Source organism: Apteryx mantelli, chromosome 2 (genome assembly GCF_036417845.1).
Source record: "Apteryx mantelli isolate bAptMan1 chromosome 2, bAptMan1.hap1, whole genome shotgun sequence".
Lineage (NCBI taxonomy): Eukaryota > Metazoa > Chordata > Aves > Apterygiformes > Apterygidae > Apteryx > Apteryx mantelli.
Window position 1 is genome coordinate 72,954,736 of NC_089979.1, and position 20,529 is coordinate 72,975,264.

The 20,529-nt window shown below is 39.7% G+C and overlaps 1 protein-coding gene across 8 annotated transcripts in view; it reads right to left on the reverse strand.

Annotated features, from left to right (window-relative positions):
- Positions 1-20,529, reverse strand: part of JARID2 (jumonji and AT-rich interaction domain containing 2) — a 238,064-nt gene that overhangs the window by 87,387 nt on the left and 130,148 nt on the right. For 6 of the 8 annotated variants that reach the window (XR_010883351.1, XR_010883352.1, XM_067290888.1 and 3 more), the window contains exon 3: positions 19,108-19,249. The exons of 1 other annotated variant lie outside the window; for it this stretch is intronic. Coding sequence is in view for 4 of the 7 variants with exons in the window: in XM_067290885.1 (XP_067146986.1) it covers positions 19,108-19,249 (142 nt within the window). In the remaining 3 variants the exon portion in view is untranslated. Of the gene's footprint in view, positions 1-19,107; positions 19,250-20,529 lie in introns of those variants that run through there. One more of the 8 variants, XM_013941345.2, reaches the window with a different exon arrangement.

Sequence of the window (20,529 nt, forward strand, 5' to 3'; positions counted from 1 at the left end):
CCAGATTCCAGCTTATCTACTCTACAACTTACTGTCTTCTGTAATGGTTTTCTAATGAAGATGGAACACAGGCTTTGTGTTAGATAGAAACTCAAGCCACAATTTCACCTCTAAATACTCAAATTCTATACTTTGGAAAAGGTATGAACTCCAACTTCATATTTTGATCCTATAAGGATTAAGAACACACCAGACTGACACATTCCCAGTTTCAAAAGGGGTCCAAAATGTAGGTGCGTGTTTTGCATAGCATGCTAACCTGTATTTCTGTGCACTCATCAAGGCTCTCCCCACCCATGAGGGTCTCTTCACAGGAAAGCAGTTTTAAAAGTGTTCCAGCTATTCTGTGCATCAGTGTTACATAAAGCTACAAGACCAGAAGCTATACTAGAAATAACTGGGCTGCTAAGAATATCACTCTTCACAGCCATTGTGTGATCCTAGCTAGGACAACATGAACACTGTTTCACAAAGCCTAAATTGAATAAAACTAAACTATATAGTGAAGTTTTACTTCATTCAGTGTTTCGTATGTGCATGCATATGCATACACACACACATTTATATATATAAATCCTTGCAATAAAAAACAAGGATTGGAGATGAAGATCAGAAATATAAATAACCAATTTTTACATTACTATAATAAACTTTGCAGAAGGTATTTCATAATTTGATGAGATAATAAAACTGTCATAATTAACTGTATTTTATGTACCTCTCTCCTTCCCTGAGGGGATAAAAAAAGCTCTAAGAAAAACAAACAAACCCCAAAACTCAACATTCACCCAGACTTAGTAAAAAACCTATCCTACTAAATGGGTGAACCAGACACCATAATACTTGCAAAATATGATTTTGAGGGAACTAAAATTTTAAGCATGTTCCCAGCTCTAGTCCTTTACAAAAGGTTTTCTACATCCGAATGAAGCTGATGGGGTGTCATCACCCTGAACTGCAAATGTGAAGAAAAACAACTATTACTGCTCACAGCCTTGCCCAGCATCAGGAGTGTCAAATTAGAGACTAGTCAGTTTTACTGACCAGTTCCTTTAAGGATAGAGCAGCCACATACATCCAAGTATTTCCCTGAAGAAAGGAGATTTCAAAAGGCAAAGACCGGTGAAAAAAGAAAAGGAGAGTGGGTTATGTCTTCTTCACAAGAAGCCAAGAGAAGTGGAGAAAGACATCTGTGACAAACACACTGCAGTGGCCATGAGCTTTCCCGGGTCATAGGGGACAAATCTATGGATTTTTACATCGATAAAACCAAAGAAAATTGTTCGATATTTGGCAAGTATAAAAGAAAGCATTGTTGATCTACTGTGGGATTGCACCTCCCACCTGCTTAACTCTTTCAAAGCAAAAAAAAGTCTGGGTGGTTGTTATTCTAGCTCTCCTCCTCAGCTGGTAGTAGGGAACTCTCTACGAAGATTTCTTGGCAATGTTTCCACGCCCTTCATTCCACTTGGTGAACACAAATCATGCAACAGGCACTCTCTTTGGATCAGCTGCAGCCCAGAACATCAATCTCTCTGATCTAGACAGCTGCCAGGGAAAATGAGACATGTCAAAAGCTAGGGTTCATCAGTATTCAAATGAGCCTTATGAACACTATAAAACAAAGTGCTGCTCTCTTCTTCCTCGACTTGTCACGCTTCTAGACAAGAAATACAAAGATAAACTAAGGCAGCTTAATTTGTAGAATCTCAAAGGTGACCTTTGGGGGGAAAAAACCATCAGTCTGCAAATAGACATCAGGTAGCAATATAAATAGGGAAATGGAATTATTCTGTTTTTCATAACAACAACAACACCTACAGGAAAAATATAGGCTAAGCATAAGTTTCACAGTGCTAAGAGCAACTTGTCAGTGAGATAGGCATGATTTCTCACTGCAAGAATTGTGATATTGAAGTGAATCTGCTTGAGAAGCAAAGGAGCAGGACCTGTTTCTGCACCGGATGGTAAGGTGTAGGAGAAGGAAGGACCTCTGGCCACTACAATTCTTTCCAGATGAAGCAAGGAAGTCTACAATACATGAGGCTTCTACTCCAAAGCAGTGCAAACAGACTGTAACAAGTACCAAATCTGACTTCAGATGGTTAAAATAATAGCTATCCAATAGAAACAGCTATACCTTTTAATACCATCTCCTAGAAAAGGACAGTTATTCTCTTATTTCCTTTAAGAAGTACAAATCTGTAAGAAAAAATAAAATCCTTTAAGAAGAAAAAAAGAACGCTCCATAAACTGCAACTTTCACTATGAGAAATCCAAAAATATTGCTGAACACATGGAGCAGGAAGGCTCAGTTAAGCACTGGTTTATGCAGGCATCAGTAAGCAGCTTGTTTTCATCGATAACACAGGATGACTGTAGCACCACCAGTTTTAGTATATTCATTGTTTACCAGAAAACACAACTGTCTTATCTTTTACTGGCTGGCATTTCTCAAGGTCCTCTGTTTTTATTTTTCCCTCCTTAGTATGATGAGCACATTTACAGAGAATACAAATAATATAGGCTACGGAAAAATGAGACTCATGCTGTGGGAAGTTCATTGTGTGAGGCCACAAAATTTAAAGCAATGATAAATGCATTAAGTTGTGTTTCACGCATCATCAAGTAATGAAGAATTCCATCTTTAAAATACCCAACCTGATAACGCACCCCTTCTAACAGAGGGACAATCCCTGAACAGACACGATGAAGTGCCATACTGCATTATATAATGACATTTTCCAGAGGAATGAGCAGAGTACTTTCTGTGATGCAGTTATAGTGTACAAACTGTCACTGTGCACTCAGCAGCATTTCTGCAGGGACTATATAACAGAATCAAATAATTTGTGGGTGTATTAGAGGAAGAATAAATGACAGTCAAAGTAATATATACGTTTTGAAATGGAGGTATTGCCTAGCATCACTGCATCGACTAATTAAAATCCACGTGAACTCAACGTGACACCCATTTGGAGCTGAGCATTGCATTGACTCGCACGCACCTCAGATACTAAGTCTGTCCACCTATCGAGCTGGGAGAGTGCAGCTGGGCGCTGCGACACCCCCTTTGCGACACCAGCACAAGGCTACTGATTTATATATGCTGGTAGTAGCAACTGCCAAAAGATGGGGGAGAGGACACCCCACAAAAAGCCATCTCTTCCCGCCAAAGAACCCCCAAGGGACTGTCAGTTGATGAGGTGTGCTGCTGTGGCTCAGTATCACCAGTGCTCAGGCCTTCTTGCTGCATGTTTCAATCTGCCCCGACAATATAGCTGAAATATTCATAAATCCTCCTTCTGATATTCAGTCAGGAAAATAACCACTGTGACACAATGCTTTGGAGCTTTTCATTTCTACACTCATTAAAATAATTAAGGAACTGAGACTGACATCAGTTTTTTTGTTGGGTTTTCCATGTCCTTGTTAAAGGGTTCTATGGCCGACATGACTCAGAAATTTAGAGCTCATTATACGGAGCCACCTAAATTAGTATGCTGTTCATGGGCTTAATAGGTATTTAAACAATGTACGAGACAGGTTTTGTTTTGTTCTTTTTTTAATTGATAGAATAAACTGTATTCAAATGCTCAGAAAGTCTCACTTGTCTGTAAAGCACAGAGGGCTGAATGAACCAAATACAAATAGTTCCAGGCTGCTTTGTTGCCAACAACGTGAGGCAAATCAGACTAGTGCATTTCTTCCTCCATCTCCAAGTCCTTCCTAATTAAAGATAGGAGCTCACCTAATGCTCAGAAAATGCCATAAGCGTTTGTTTTCATTTAGGCGCATATTGGGAAACCAAGCAGATCCTGTTGAATAAAACCTAGCAGAAAAACATTTAAGTAGAAAAGGTTGGGATGGTCCAACGAAACAGCAGAATGAGAAACAAACAGGGAAGCAAACAAAGCAGAAAAGTCAACAACTAATGCACACATCCTGGACTCTCTAATGATCACTAAAATGTACAGAGAGGCACACAAACAGAAAACAGATTTCTTTTTTTAAGGACTAAATGATTCAATGCTTTTCATATAAAATTACAGCAAGCGCACCTAGGAAGTTAACCCTCAGAAAAGGTTAACTCAGAAGAGCAGAGCATTCTTCCTGCTATGTTAAAAACAGAAACCTGAGTAGAAAAAGCAAACAAGAGACTACTACTCTTCTTACCTATTACTGGCGGGGAAATTCAGGAAGGCAAGAGAAGGCTTTCTTGTTCCTAATTCTATTTGGGACGATGAATGACGCTGCTCTGTGGAGAAGCAACTCTCTGAGTGGACAATACCCTTGCACTACTACGTAATGGGAGAAAAATTCATTTTTCAACTGGTAGCCAGAAGCTAGAACACTTCCCATAATTTCCTCACTCAGTGGAGTATTCTACTGTGCAATAGAAAAAAGACTTACTGAAGATGTACATCTCTGCCAGCCTCCACCACTTCAAGAAGTTTCTGATGGTTCGCTTTTTTAGTTAGGAACCTAAAAACCTAATAGACATGTGCCCAAGCAATTAGAAGAGTCTTGTAAAAAAGCCCACCCAGAGGACAGGAGAGATCAGAACAGGAGGAAAGTATCAGGGTCTGGAATCTGCCTGGACACTGAAATGTCATCATTTGTTCCCACATAAAACCCTACTTAGGATCCAAAGAGCCTTTAAAAGTCAGTATATTAAAATATGGTATAGGATGACTATGCTAACGCTTCCCTCTAGAAGACAGAGTAACAAGCAGCTCTAACTAATTCACTTTTAACTTGCCTTTTATGCTAAAAATTAGAAATAACGGTGTGACACAGCTGCATTTTTAATAGCGTAAGAGCTCAGTCTCAGGAAGAGGAGCAAGAGGAGTCTTTCTCTTCCAGCTGAGAAGAAACACAGCAACAGGCCAAAACCCTACCTTTCTCACCCAGCCCAGCCCAGCCCAGCCATTTCCTTCCTTCATGGCAAGCAGACTGAATATTTTGGCTAGTGACCTGTCAGTGTTTTGTAGAAACTGGGCAATTAGCATACAGCTGCATCCCCAAGCAGGCAGAGTGCTTTGAAACAGCATGTAAAAACCCGATAGAGAAGCAAATCAATCTGAAGGCTTGAACTGAAGACAGCACATAACACCAAAGAATGAGAGAAAAGACAAGCCACAAATAGCTAAAGGAGTTAAATTTCTTGAAACTGGATAGTTAAAAAGCAAAGGAAAAAAAATACAGTGCTCAAGAAGATGCAAATAAAAAGCAGAAAAAAACTCTTAAAATAATTTGGAATAAAGTTCCTTGCTGTGAACCTTCTATGGATGAAATAGAGAAATGCGATATGGTTTAGGAAATGCAGGGCCACTTCTAACATCTGATCTATTTTAAAAAGCTATTTTAATTTAATTATGCTCTAACACTGAATAAAAACATAAAGGACACATTCTTCCATTTTTTCTAAGACTGTCACATACTCTTTGCACTCTCGCTGAATTAGTGAACCTGCACAAACTATAACTTCAGAGGAAATGATGCAACGTAGACCTTAAAGACCAACATATACTCAGTACAGAAGGCTTTGAAAGGACAATCCTGCAAGTGAAGATGACGTCTTTCCCTGAAATTAAAATAAGTATCCAAGAATTGAGACCCATATTGGCAGCCATCCATTCGACGGACACTTGCTTTCTCAGAGTTCACACTAACCGCCTCCAGTAAAGGCAGAAAGCAGACAGGAGCCAGGTAAGAATTTATGGAAACGCATGGCAGAGAGTATAGGGCATTACTTTCTGACAGTTCATTTTGCTGTGTAAAATTCTAGTTTACATAGACTGCTACCACTGGAAAGGAAAACAAAACAAGATACTTTGCTGGGGAATCTGGAAAAACAGAAGGTTTAAGGGTTACTCCAAATGCACTTACCTTACCCTAGAACAGGGCACTTCATTTAGAGCATTCTTTAACCTGCAGACCTTTGGGGACAATGTCTGCCCCACTGAAATCAATAATGAATAAGCGCTGTCTTTCAGTAGCTTCAGGAGTTAACTCTAGTCACTTTAAAATGGATTTGAATGCAGTTTTGCTGATATAGCACTTTCAAAACACTCCTTCAGGGAGAGAATTTCATTCTGGTTTATTTATGAACATCTATATTAATTTAATATCAGAAAAAGGAACTGGAGGCACAAATACATAAAGCAGAATAGACACTTTTATATGTAAATACACTTTGTGTGTGTATGTATATATACACATACATATATATACCTACACACTTTTATATATACACTTTAATTTTACTTTACACTTCAAAACAATAAAAATGAACCTCAAGACCTTGCCAATAATTGTGAAGGTGGAAGCGAGATACAGAGATTAAGTGATCTGCAAGGCCACACAGTATGGTGAGGATCTGAATGTGCATGTTCTTTACCCTGTACCTCAGGTACCAGGCTACTTGAAATTACTGTGGTTTTAATGTACAAAGAGAAACAAATGTTTGAATTAATGTTTAGTAGGGTCTTATGACTGTAAGCTTCATGGGAGAAATAATAATTTTCTCATGTGTTCTTTCTCAGAATTATTGCAGTTATTCTCCTGATAAGAACAGTGCTGCCTTTACTCAAATGCTATCTCCCCTGTTTTTCCATTTCTCACCTGATTCACCTTTAAAGTTTATTTTGCAGTCCATCTGGAAAGTGGAAGCAATTAAATACCCCTAAACTGGTATGACATGTAGCACTGTATCAAGAGTAAACTTGATAATGAGATTTCTAGTTTAACTGGAATGAAATAAAACTGATTAAAAACAAACCTTGATTGTGCAGTAGCATTTGCCTAGCTGTGGCTCAGTACTTACAGTCTAATTTTCAGGTAATGAGTGGATTGCATGGGTCTAGAGACTTAAAAATGAGGTTCTCAGAAATTGTGCCACAGGTGATTTTTCTTGTTCTTCTCTTACATATCAACCAGGTGAGATGAACTAGATTTCAAGAAAAATCAATAACAGTCAATTTTGCTAGTGTAAGACAAACATAAAAAGTCCAACTGCACTGAGATACCAAGATTAGCAGGCCTGCTTGGTTTCAGGCTTCTGACCTCAAAGTCAGGGGAGTTGTAGGATTTCCCAGTCACCATTATAAAACTTCAGGATTTTCAACATGCAGGTGTAAAGAAGATGACACTAAACATAGAAGAGAAGTAATTGAGAAGACCCAGCTGCTTACTTACACAGCAAAGTAGATGTATGTAAAAGAAAAACACGAGACTCCCTTTAAAAAAGGAGTTAAAATTTTAGAGCAATTTATTTTTCAATACACATTCTGTTTGACAAATTGCAGGACAAATTGTCACAGGGCAAGGAATAATCTAAGGAACAATATTTAAAAGAGTGCAGAAGACAAAAGCACAGGGTTTCAGAGTCTCTCCCTCCCCAGGAAAGAGCAGCGATCAAAACAGATGGGGTGTTTGTTTATTTAGAATAAATCCAAGAACAAAGTTACCCAGGAGGGCTGAGCTGACAGGACAGACTGGCACCACGGAAAGAGCAAAGCGTTGCTGCTGCTCTTCCTCATCTTCTGCTCTGTCTTCCTCCTCCCCACAGCTGCCTTGTTCTGCCACCTCCATTGCACTCACTGAGGTGCTCACTGAGGAGACCTTTTCCTGAGACGATTCCCACTAACCTAGCAGAAAACTATCTGCCATCATTTTTGCTAGGTGACAACCGTGCCGGAGCCAGCACAACGGGGCAGGGGGAAAGCACGCTCCTGTTATCACATCCCCCCCCCCCCCGCCCCAGCTGCATAGCGGGCTATTAGATTGTAATTTCAACTCGGCACTCCCAACAGGAGGCAAAATGACTTGCATTATCAGACCAACAGCCCAAGGTAGGGTATTTACGTGGTTATAAAACCGAGGGACTTCTCAGTAGGCTCCTGATTGTGGAAAGCCACAGATGATAGTGCTCAGCAGGCCAAAGAAAAACAGTGCAGCATTGCAATTCATAATCACCTACAGCAAGATCTCCGCAAAGAAAGAAGCAAAACCTCCAAAGACACAGCTACAGTAAGAAACTAGCGTTCATCAAAACAGCAGTGCAGCTACAGCAGCCTTAGGGGCGGGATGCCACCTAGGACAGGTAGTTGCGGTAGAACTTCTTGGTGGGAGAGTACAATTGCATTTCAGATCTCTCTAAATCCTTCCAAAAACCCTTGACACCATCAAATGAAACAATACTTCCAGAAGACAAGGAGATCAGAACTAGATAGGCACACGGGCAAAGGAAGATATCCTATCCATGACAGAATAGCCGGCAATCCAAACAACATCCAAGTTGCTCTGTTAAAGCTAGAATATATAAAGCTGTATGAAGTACTATCGAAATTATGACGATGTGTAAAGAAAAGCCTCTCAGACTTAAAAGGCTAACGATGTGTTGTCTCAGCTTTCATTTCTTCATCAGAGAAATTTTAACTTGCACCAGAGTATGTTTATATTGAATTCCAAAAGCTGCCATTTAAAATAAATACCTTCTAAAAGCCATCCTAGACACTCAGCTTACGTACACACACACACGTTGCCAGTTAATTCATTTTACAGAATTATGACTCCAATGAATAACTATTGAACTGTGAAGACAGATCAAATCAGATAACAGTTACAGCAGTGACCCTTTTAACTAGGAATCTCCACATGCTCTACTCATACCCCAAATTTTTCATTCATATGAATGTGTATCTACAGGATTTCATAAAGCTGAAAAGTGTTACAGGCAAATGTTCCAACAGAAGAGACATCAGAAAAGAGATCTGTACAAAATCTACTTACTTTATTGAAAAGATAAATAACAGCTGCAGGAGCTCAAGAAGAGGAGGAGGAGAAGGAGAACAAGCAGAGTGGACAGCAATCTCCATAGTAACTACCACGGAGAAACTCAGGGGAGAACTTGCTTGAAAGCTGAAAGAAGGATGCTACCAGTGGAAATAGACTGTAATACAACTGGAAAAAAAAAAGTGGCAAATAATTTGCCACATGGTCAATGATCCCTTAAGCTGTAGTTTATTTAATCAGAGCCAAGAACAAATACCAAGAGATGAAAGCCATGAAATAAAGCATAAAATCAAAACATAATGATGGCAGAGCCATTACTGTATAGATTATTTCATGATAAACGTACCATTAAAATAGTAAAAATGCAAACATTCAGATTAAAAAGAAAAAAATTAATTTCCATCAAGAAATACTGTGCTACTGCAGCAAGAGAGAAAAATAAAGGAAAAGCACTAAACCCACAGAACCTGGGCCATTTATCTAAAATGTCAGTGTGATTTTTATATCAACACAAGAGACCTGATAAGATTCCACAAAAGACATTTACAGTAACGTTCTGTTTTTTTGAAATTTAGTACAGAGCTAGAAAATTCTTATAGCCTAAGTTCTAATGCTGTTGACAAGGACTGCCCTGTTTTAGACCAGTGCTCACACCACCCCACAACTCTTTCAGCTAGTCGAGGGACTTGAGACCCACTCCCTGCTTGTGATAAAATCTGTTGTGATCTGACACATAACTATACTAACAGAAAAACTACCGGCCATTTTTGGTGAATCAGCTGGAGTCCACGCTCACGCTTGTCACTTGCGAGGAACATGTCAGGAATGTATTCCTACAACGCAAATATTGTGCAGGTTCCAGATCGGCCACAAAAACAGAAATGGAATAAGATTTCCTGTAGTTTAGTGTTTGCCAAACCAGCATACAGTTTAAGCATAATCTTCAAATACGTAAAAGAATACACTTAAAACTCAATGTTAGAATTCACTTCCAGTTTAAGGTATTGGAGTCGTGGCCCTTTTTTTTCATTTTATTTGTTATGTTTGCAGAACACATAGGACAACAGTGTTCCAAATCCACATTCGCTTTTCACTCAGTATAGATACAAAACACTCTCAATTATAGAGAAAATTATGTTACATGCAAACAGCCAATGGTAACTCTCCTCTAAATGTCCGTATAAAGGGAACGAGAGGTTTCCATCATCAGTTTGCTTAAACTTCAGTTAAAGCACAAACTAGATCTTAAGGTGTTTAGCATGTAAGATTTTCAGAGATCTCATCCTGACGTTGGAGAAGTTATGCTAATACAACCCACTAAATGATGTTCAGCCTACCAGAATAAGATGCAAAATTTCTTCTGGCAAATCAGCTTTGCATTACAAATGTTGGACTGAATTAAAAGATTAGGAGCCCAATATTGCTACAAAGTAGAAAATACCAACAGTCTTCAGACTGCATTTCACTTCACATATCCTTTGTTTCCTAACCCTTCAAAAGACCATTATCAAGTGGCATTACTTCATACAATTGTTAGTAAGTGTAGTCTAAGCAAACCACTTAACTGCCAAATATTATAGCATTTTACTCTTTTAGTTCATGAACAGGTTTCTGCTTCTCTGTGCTTGGCCTTTTATTCTTGCTACAATTATTTTTGTCTGTTGACATCTTTTTAATTTTAATTTTCTGCAGGAAACCGAATCCATTTCATTTAATTCTGAAAACTCATCCATACTTGATGGTGCTGAATGTTTTCCCTTTAAGTAACCTCTTCTTTTCCAAAAGAATAAGACCACTGTACGTGCTAGTATGGTTAATTTCTAGGAATCAAGATTTTAAATAGAATCTCATTCTTCATAATAACCGAGAGAAAAATTCATGGTACTGTGGCGATATTCAAATACAATTGTTTTGCCTTTTTTTCTTCCTGTCTTTGATTTTAAAATCATTTGGGGGCTATGAATGGAGTAAATAGGAAAACACTCATCTGTATTACATTTGATTTTTTTTTTTCTCCATTCATGCTGCAGGATCATGGAAATTGGGTCACTGTCAACACACAATGTCGCAGGAGATCTCATGGGCCTCAATGTTCTTTTGGTGAGGAAACAGCATTTAACCTATGAGTTAACAAGCCCCAAAAGAAAAAAAACACACATATTTCAAGTTGTCCACATATCCACTATTTAGGGTGAGAAGGCGTGACTTTGGAAGAGCAGCAATAATCAGAAATAGCTGATGGCACGGCAACGAGTCCATCTCTACTGACGTTACAAAATCCCTTGGAAGGTCCATCACATGTAACATTTCTTCTGAGGCAGCATGAGGCTTTGGGAAGAAAAAACATTCACTGACTGTTCAGATAGAGTCCTTGATGGAAAATAGTTTTAACATCAGCCTGTCTTTGTGAAATGCCATGCAAGTGGATTGGCCATAAATGCCTGGAGCTTACTCTCTGGACAGGAGAGTAATAGGAAGATAATTTTCAGAGATGAATGAGTCAGGGAGGTTGTAAAAAGGATCAGATTGGAGAGATGAGTCCTCTCCCTCCAAGAGCTCAGTAGTAGCAGGCTGAGGACCTGGCTGTGCTATCCATAATACCAAGATGAGAGAAGGCCAAACATAACAGCACAGATGCATATGAAAAATGCCAATATAAATCAAAAGCAGCAAAGAGTCGATATTATTCCATAATACAGCCCAGGCTCTTACACAAACTATCGGTGGCTTACTTGTGTCAAAAAAACCTCTTTCACACTGACTCACAAATTTTCTTGGAAAAAATGTCTTTCAGTGCAGAATCAGTTATTTCCTACACTGATTTAGAACAACCTCTCCCTGGTATGTAAGCAGTCAACATCCAGCCTGTCATACAAAGGGGTTAGATGATTGAATAAAGTAAATGACAGTGAGGATGGGTTATCAAGCTGTGCAAGTGAGCAGCTGAAAGGACATTAGCCATATATGGAACTACAGAAACAACTGCACGCATCTTGTCAATGGAAATTCCCTTGGTAATCACCTGGGGAAGGCCAGGATGAGGTGCCTGAGTTCAAAGTCACAATGGTCTCCTCCTGCAACTCTGACTTCTGAAAAGAAGGTGGCGGGTGAGGACAAGCGAGTTTGAATTGGACATTGCTTAACAATTCTGAGCTGCTATAAATCGTACCTTCAGAATTATTAAACCTCAACTAGGACAAGTTGTTTACATAGCTGTCTACCCGCAGAGTTAAAGTATGCCCAAATTCTTGTACCATGTTATAGCTTTGCCTGTTGGATAGAAGAATCCATGTCAATAACTTCTGTTTGTTCCTTACGAAAATACTGAAAGGACATTAATCACCTGATTTTTTCTTCTTAAACTACATAGAATGATCTCGTGGCTTCCAGTATAGAGCAGGTAATCTGTTTTTTTCTTTTCTTTTCTTTTCCTCCAAACTACTCTTGAGCAAATAGTCTTGTACAAATACACTCCAATGGACTATTATTGTTTTGTTTATATGGCTTCTTAAATATAAATGTGCTGAACTAAAAATATATTCTATCAGAATTTCCAGAGGGGGAAAAATTAGAATTATTATTCCTAAATTGTATTGACACTTTCTTTTTATTGTGGATTGACAGTTCCCTTCTTCACATAAGCAAATAACTAGCTTGCATAGCCTACTCACATTAGAAAGATAATTGAAGCACCTGGTTTGTAAGTGGGATTACATTATGTGGTAGCAAGCAACAGCTGAACACAAATACATTACATAGTGTTTCAATTAACGAAAAGACCATTCACTAAAAAGGTCTTGGAAAAATACTTTGATATTACCAGTAGTCTCCCACATTCACACCTGAGTCATAACACACTTCTTTCTCTTATCACCTAGAATACTGAGCGGAAATCCCTCACAAACATACATATGTGGGAACAGTATTAACCTTGTTTTATGTGTTGCATGGAAGTTGCTAAGTCTGGTACTACAGAGACTGTTCATCATGCGAAGTATAAAAACAATTTGGCGAAGAAAAAAAAACAAAAAGCCCAAACCCAGGCCCCTGTTTTTTTGACAGCTCTGCTGCAAGAAAATCCTTTGCAGTTCAAATTGTAAGAATATATCATTAAAAGAAATTACTTAAATTAAGGCTTGCCTAATAGACAGAAGCTTGCCTATCCTTGACTGGCTTTTTATTGTGCTTACGGTGTAACATGGCTGCGCCAGTCTAATGGCCAGCTTGCGTGCCCACCAGCCAAAGAAGAACAGCACGCTTTCCTCCTCCACCTTTGGCCACATATTGCCACTCCTTTGTCTGATCAGCTTTGGCACTAATCTAACCCAACAGTGAAATAGGTCAGGGAGTTAAACTGGCATTAAATTAAACAATAAGTAACTAAATAAATATCAAACAAGCACCAGAGAGCCAGCACAAGGCAGAAGCACATCCCACGTATTGGCGCTGCTGTAGAGCAGGAATGCATTTCTGATTCTCCCTTGCTTGAGAAAGTTGTTGTGTCAATAAAAGGCCTTATAAAGTTCCTAATGAACAATTTCTGGCCAATCTAGCTATGGCAGTTCAAAATATGACTGCTCCCCAGCGGGTCGTCCCCTTCTCCTGCTGCTGGTGACCTCCTCTGTAGCAGGAGAGCCGGGCCAAGAGCACAGAAGTACCATCTCCCGGTAGCTGTCAGAGCTCACCCTCCAGATGGGGACGCGCAGCTGCTCGGCGGCTCCTGCAGCAGGGATGGGGATGCAGGGAGGGAACGCTGGGTGCCCAGCGGTCAAATATTTGCAACAGCTCTAATACAGAGAAATACTGAGGAGCAGAGCAGCTACTTGTGGTGTACCGACATTACACACACAGACCCGATCCTTCCCTCTCCTGCTCTGAAACTATAATTTCACCCTCACTTCTCAGAAGTCTGCCTTCAAGGACACACACAGGACACTAGCAACAATTAGGCCAGTGTAGCAACATCACAGCTATGTTCAGAAAACTGAAACCATGTACCAACCAATCTTAGGACACTGACCATTCTGGGCTTTCTGTGAGTAATGCTAATGGTAGCCACAGGAGCCAGCTGTACCTCACAGGGGCGTTTATGATACAGTAACCTTTGCAGCGTCAACCCGGAACAACAAGCAGCAACTTCAGAGTGAAGAAAAAAAACAAAAAAACAGACTTCCTATTGGAAAAACTGATAAAAGAGTAGGAACATAGTGGCTGCTCAAAACTTTCAGATTTTCATCCCTAGGCTTTGGGGTTGTAATTTCTTCAACGTGATTTTTCTTCCCTCCAAATGAAAAAACAAAAAAAGCCAAAAAACAAAACGGCACCTTTCCACCCCCTTAATGAAGAAAATATTCAAAAATTAAATATTAAAACAAAATTTAAAATTTAAGGACTGTTAAAATCAGCCATCGCTCTCTCACTTCTCATAGCATCTTATTAACAGAACTTTACAATAAAAAATAAATGCATTTGTGCACTTGACAGTTCCCAGCATGCACGTGGGAAGGGTGTCATGTAAATGAACAGCCACCTGATTAGTAACAGGAAGCAAGCAATAGTCTAGTATCTCCAAAGATGAGAGGATTAACATACTTTTAACAGACATATTAAGTCTGCTCCGCATATGTCTCTTCTTGGGTAGGGCAAGTGACTTACTAGAAAACATATAGTTTTCTTTGCACATTGTTATTAATTGCCAGAGGTCATATTCTTAAGAGTTACCCATAAAAAAATTCAGAGATCCAGAATAGTGTCTCAGCCCTCTTTGGCCTGTAACCTATAGACCTTCTCAATGGAGAATCATAGCTTGAAATCAGAGATGCCCATCAACAGAGCACACGCAGATTCTCAGCTTACATTTCTCCTTCTTCAGTGATAAAGTGCAGCAATTACTTTTTTTATGGCTTTTTAAAATGCACAGTCTTTAGTCTGTGGAGATCATCCAGTCTGAGAGTTTATCAAGCCTGTACACTAAAGCTTTTCTTCATGTCCCCCAAAAGTATCAAACAAGCTAACAGCTGTTCTCACTTACATGGCAATTAGACTGCAACCCATTACACAACAGATTCAGTGCAGCATTTTAAATGTAGTATTCGAATGCTTAGCTTTGGTCAAATAGTAGAATAACACTGACACCTTTTTACTGGTGGCAAGTAGTATTTACTACTCAACATTAGCCCCTTCCACTCACACCTGGCCTCTAATAATACACAGCACAGACTAAATAAATATCTTTGCACAAGCAACAAATCTTCACAAGTTACCTCCATGTCATAAAACTGAAGACCTTAAGGACTTCTAACTTCCTGGAAATTGTTTTTCAAGTGACAGAATACGAACCAAGTTTTCAAAATGACCTCAACCCAGTCGTCATTTGCATAGACAGTTCAGTTTTTCTAGCATGATTGGCAAAACTGATAAGGCAGGCCAGTATAACATTATTCAATTTAGCACTTGCGCATACAAGCAAGTATTTGCATTCTTTGGGTGAAAACTCAAAAAACCCCCTCAATATTGTGAAGTCTTGTGCTGGCTGTTGTTGCTGTTATCAATACCCCCAAACCCCATTTATTCTGCAAGCGTGGTTTTTGATTTTCAGACTCATCTGGAGACTTCATACAAGCAAAGGCTTTATACACACCTCTTTTCTGCTTTACCACCACCAAGCTACAACAGCTGTAAATCATAGCAAAAGAAAATGGCAGGTTGTGCACTTTTCCTTCTTTTCCATGATTTCTGTTGCAATCTAAAAACCTGCACTTAGAAAGAAACAGAGAGGGGACTTTCCCTGTTGCTACCCCGGCTGCAGACTTGGCTGCGTAGAAAGCATTCTCCAGTCCCCAGGCAGCAAAGGTGTTAATTACTGACAAAAGTAGCTCCGCAGAATAGTCTGAGCCATTTAAAGCCTGGCACTGCTGTCCCACAGCGTTCAAAGGGCTGCTCCATCAAAGACAGTTTCCAAGTGAGTTTCTGGAAAAATCTGCAGCATCATATTATATCAGTGTACTTCCACCAAAACCACAGTCTCTCTCCTCCCATGATGATGCTCGCTTTATGGTGTGTTTGGTTGTTTGATTACATTTATGTTACTAGGAAAGGGGTTTAAACTGAAAAGGAAAAAAGAAAAAGGGGGTATACTTGATATACTTGAACCAGTGCTTGGTTAGGGGGTCTACTCTTACGTTACACAGCTTGCGCGTGCACATAGGAAATAAGGAATATTCAGAAATAACCCCTTCACTGTTTAATAAACAGGCTGGTAGGGATTTACCTCTCCCACAGATGCCTGTCAGCCCTTACCTGTCTGTAACTGACTCCTCTGACTAGTAACTCACTGGAAACACTCTCTGCCTAGTTTTTCCCAAAGGAAAATTCAAGCTGGAGATTATCGGCATGGCAGGACCACAGCACAATACTAACTGCTGGCAAACACTCACCTTCCACTCAAAGTGCCATGAAAATTGGCACTTGCTGTGCATTCAGGCTCTTGCAAAGATTATCTCTGAAACCTGAACAGTTTGGATCAAATATAAATGAAAATTACATACATCTCCATACTACACACGTGCATGTATCCATCTAGCTATTCCATTTATAACATGTGACCTGCTGTGATGGTGGGGGGGAAGTTCTGCCAGATCCGTTCACTGAACCGGCCAACCTGGAGGCCAGAAGATTGCCACACAGCATGGATGGGAAGAGGAGGGAACAAGAAACTGGGAAAAGAAGGGAGGGGAACTGGTTTGCCTCCACAATAACAGACTGGAGTTACACTGGAGAACAGTAACATCAAATCACACTGTTAAACTACAAAACAAACTAGACCCCCTTACAACAGCCTCCCTTATTTATTATAATTACTTTCTTAACATTCTCATTGTTTCTGTCATCAGTGTGAGATACAGGTGACCCACACATCTAGAAGAAGATGGGCTCAAGTATCAAAACAAATGCTCCTCCCCTACAGAAAAACACAAAGAAACTAAAAAATAATTTAAATATACATGCACAGTTCCAATATCATGCGAAACTTGGTTCTCAAAACTCATTGTATTAAATAGAGCAAGTCCCAAATATATATGCTTCACCATATGCACCAATCCCCCAAATCACTCCACTGGTATACCACCAGTTTTAATAGTATTTGTAGAAGACTAGCAGCGCACATTCTAGTTTTTGGTAGGGAAAAAAATGCACGAAGTACATGAGAAAACTAGAGTGTTTAAAAGCATATTTCTCTCAAAATGCTACAGTACAGCTTAAGAGAAAAAGCTCAAAAGAGATCTGTGTGCAAAGAGGAAGTTAGGGGAGGAAGAAAGCAGATAAAAGTCTGTGTGTAAATGGAAACAAAACAGGAGTGCTCTCCTTTGCAGCAACTGGAGTGGTAAAAGTAATGTTATTTCAACAAATCATAACACATGAAGAAGAACTGAAATGCTATCTTGTCTTCCACAAAAGCCAAAAAAATCTTTCCCATATTAGCTTTTGTTTTTTGGTTTATCATTTTGTTTTTAACTTGGAAAGTACCAAAGACATCGAGTTCCCTATTATTTTTCATTGAAGGTCTGGAAAATTACTGTCAAGGTTTCACATCCAGTAAGCGAAATATCGTGTGCCTGAACCATTCAATTGCTTCTCAAGTACCTAAATTCCACAGCAAAAAAATAACAAGTATTCCTTCAAAAACAGAAAAAATTCTCCCGCAATACTCAAATACAGTTTCTCAGGACCTGTGATGTCACAAATCCCACTCATTTCTGGAGCTGAACAGCGCAAGGCACTAGGCGTGCGGACAGCCTAAGGGACACGTTCTCACAGGTCACACTGACACCCACTTGTGTGGCCGTGCTGTAAACAAGACAGGAAAACTCACGCAGGTGGGGGGGGGGGGGGGGGAACCCTTCTCTGGCAAAATGCCTAAATCTATCTTCCCCTCGCTATTATTTTTAACCCTAACCAGCTCCTTGAACCTATCCGTGGTGTGACCCTGCAAACGGTTGTGCCAGCCCAGCTGAGGAGCTCGGGCACTGGACACAGAGACACGGCAAGTACAGAGGGCGGCACGAATTCCTGCAGATACCCTGCCAGTATCAGTGGCAACACCACGAAAAGATGGTTCTGTCTCCCAGGAACATTATAGCAGATCACATCTAAATTTCTAAGCAGAAACCATTTTCAAGCCTCCTTTATATCTCATAAAGCCAAAAACTAACATGCACACATAATTTTTCCCCCAAACAGCAGCAGAATGAAGTAAGCTCTTACAAAATTTCTATCAGTATGGAAAAAAAACACATATTTTATTCTGATACACCAGAGGAGCTAAGCAGGCATATCCAGAGGCAGACTGTCTTTGTGCACGTGTGTATGGGGAAGATGAGGAGGGGTTGTCCCAGAACGAACCACTCTCCTCACACCATCAGACTTCCCAAGGAAATCATAATGTCATGCAGCAAACAGGAATACTTCTTTTGTTTGTAAGAGATCTTTATTTTACGGTTCATTTTGGCTCAGGACTAGGACGAGGGGGGTTTGGAGGAAAAAGGTTGAGAGAGCATTTTCCGTTTCTCTCTTTCAAATGGCGCTTTTCAGACAACCTGTTTTGGTTCTTACTTCACACAGGAGACACCTCCCAGGCTCTGCCTACATTTTTAGCATATTTGCTGCAAGAGATTGGCTTGAATCCTGCAATTTTAACCCACATTTTGCACATTTAGGATTGGTCAAAATTATAGCACAACAAGAGTTCAACAAGGACTTCATAACTGACTTCTAGGAAACAGGAATCAGCTTGCCACAACGTTATCTCAAAGCAGTCCTTACAACCAATAACCCACAACACTGGCTTACTGTACAGTTTGTCTTCTCAGGGAATTTTTTTTTTTTTTTAACTTAACATGGTTTCATTCACAGAAAATTAAGAACAACAGTAATATTAACTAATTCAGCAATGTTTTTCTTGAAATTACACACACGTACTTATTGACATGACCCTGAGAGGCCAATGTAGGTGAGGAGGTAAGGGCAGAGTACTAGGGCATTTAATTTAGCAATCCTCTACTGCAAAACAACAACTGCTTTTCTGTGTTTTCCAAAACAGCAGCAAGCACAATCTATTTGTACCATCTATACTGAAGGACGAAGCCAAAACTCACTATATCCTCACTGTTACTAGAGGGACTCCTGGAAAGTCTGTTTACGGTAAGGTAGTATATACAAATGTGCCCTACTGATTATATAACCGCAACCTCACAGCAGGAAAGGGACAAAGCTGAAAGGCTACTACATTAATCATAAAGCGCTACTGACCTTTTTCTTGAGGGCCCTTCTTCAAAATCTGAAGAGCTAACATCGTTGCTTGTTGAGGACACTTGCGATGCATCGTCCTTCTCATTCTCCAGCTGTTCTGATCCCGGTCCTAATCCTTTAGATTGGCCATTAGTGAGAAGTCCTGTAAATATGACAAAGTAGTACACAATATTCAAAACCTGCATTACTAATCACAAGTGGATTAGAAAAAATTCACACTTGATACTAACAGTAGGGAGCTGACTCGCAAAGCAACTCCCTTGCAAAGAGAAATGCTGGTAACATGGATTTTTCACCCAAGTACTCCAATAAGAAATTGACAGATATGCATGTTTCTGATCTGGTTAACAGCAAACCACCAATTCCAAATAAATGTACAACACAGGTTTGTAATCGCATTTGTAATCTTGTCACATCCCTTACTCTAAAAGGTGCATAATCTTGTCCCCATTTTACAGAACTCCCATTGGCTGGCATAGACAGGAATCTTTTGCATACATGTGTACATCGGTATAAAAATAAGTTGCCACGTGGTCAATTTGTCTTCTTCTTCATTCTGCCTCTTCTAACTATGACAACTTACGATCCTTTAAAAAAATCCTAAGTCCCAAAGGTGCAGACAGCAAATATCTGTTTCTCTTGACTCCGATTCTCCTGGCCAGACATCACTCAAAGACAGAAACTATGGACTGGAAGCAAAGGTATACAAGGCAGAAGGCAATATACCCAGTTGCCTCCCCCTTTACACCTTCTTGTCTATCCTGGAGGAATACCACAGAAAGCCGGGTAATATAGATGGAAGAAACCATCAGGTCCTATACAAGTATAATGTTTAACAAATTCTGCTTATTCTACTCGTGCAAATAAATACAGTATGATTTGACTCTTGTAAAACAACAACACACAGGGATAATGAAGCCATTCAGACTTAAGGAAGAATTAAAACATTCCTCAGTAGACCTTGGGATGAGGGGAAGGAAAACAATGTCATCAGCTCAGCATTTACTTTGTGTTTTAAGAGCTGAATACCAGAGGAGTTGCAATTTTATCTAGGAGAATGCTAGCCCATCTCTCCATCCAAATACTCCTGCAAAGGCATAATGCATCTTTGTTTCACAGCTTTATTTCCTCCGAGAAGTGCCGGCAAGACTTCCTTTCCTAGGTCATTCCAGTCTCGCCTTCCACAATTTCACCTTAGAAAGAAAGTGGGCAGGGGGCTGACTGCCTCAAAGATAAGCCAGGCAGCCAGGGTGGGAAGAGTACTAAAACAAGAATGCTTACTAACAATAGTTCAAAACTTAATTCTCGCACTGCATTAGCGCTATTCCATTTCAGACTTATCTTATGAGGAAAACACCGTTTAGCCCTAGCAATGCAATCATCACATAACCTTGCATTCAACCAAGCTCATCTTCAAAGAAA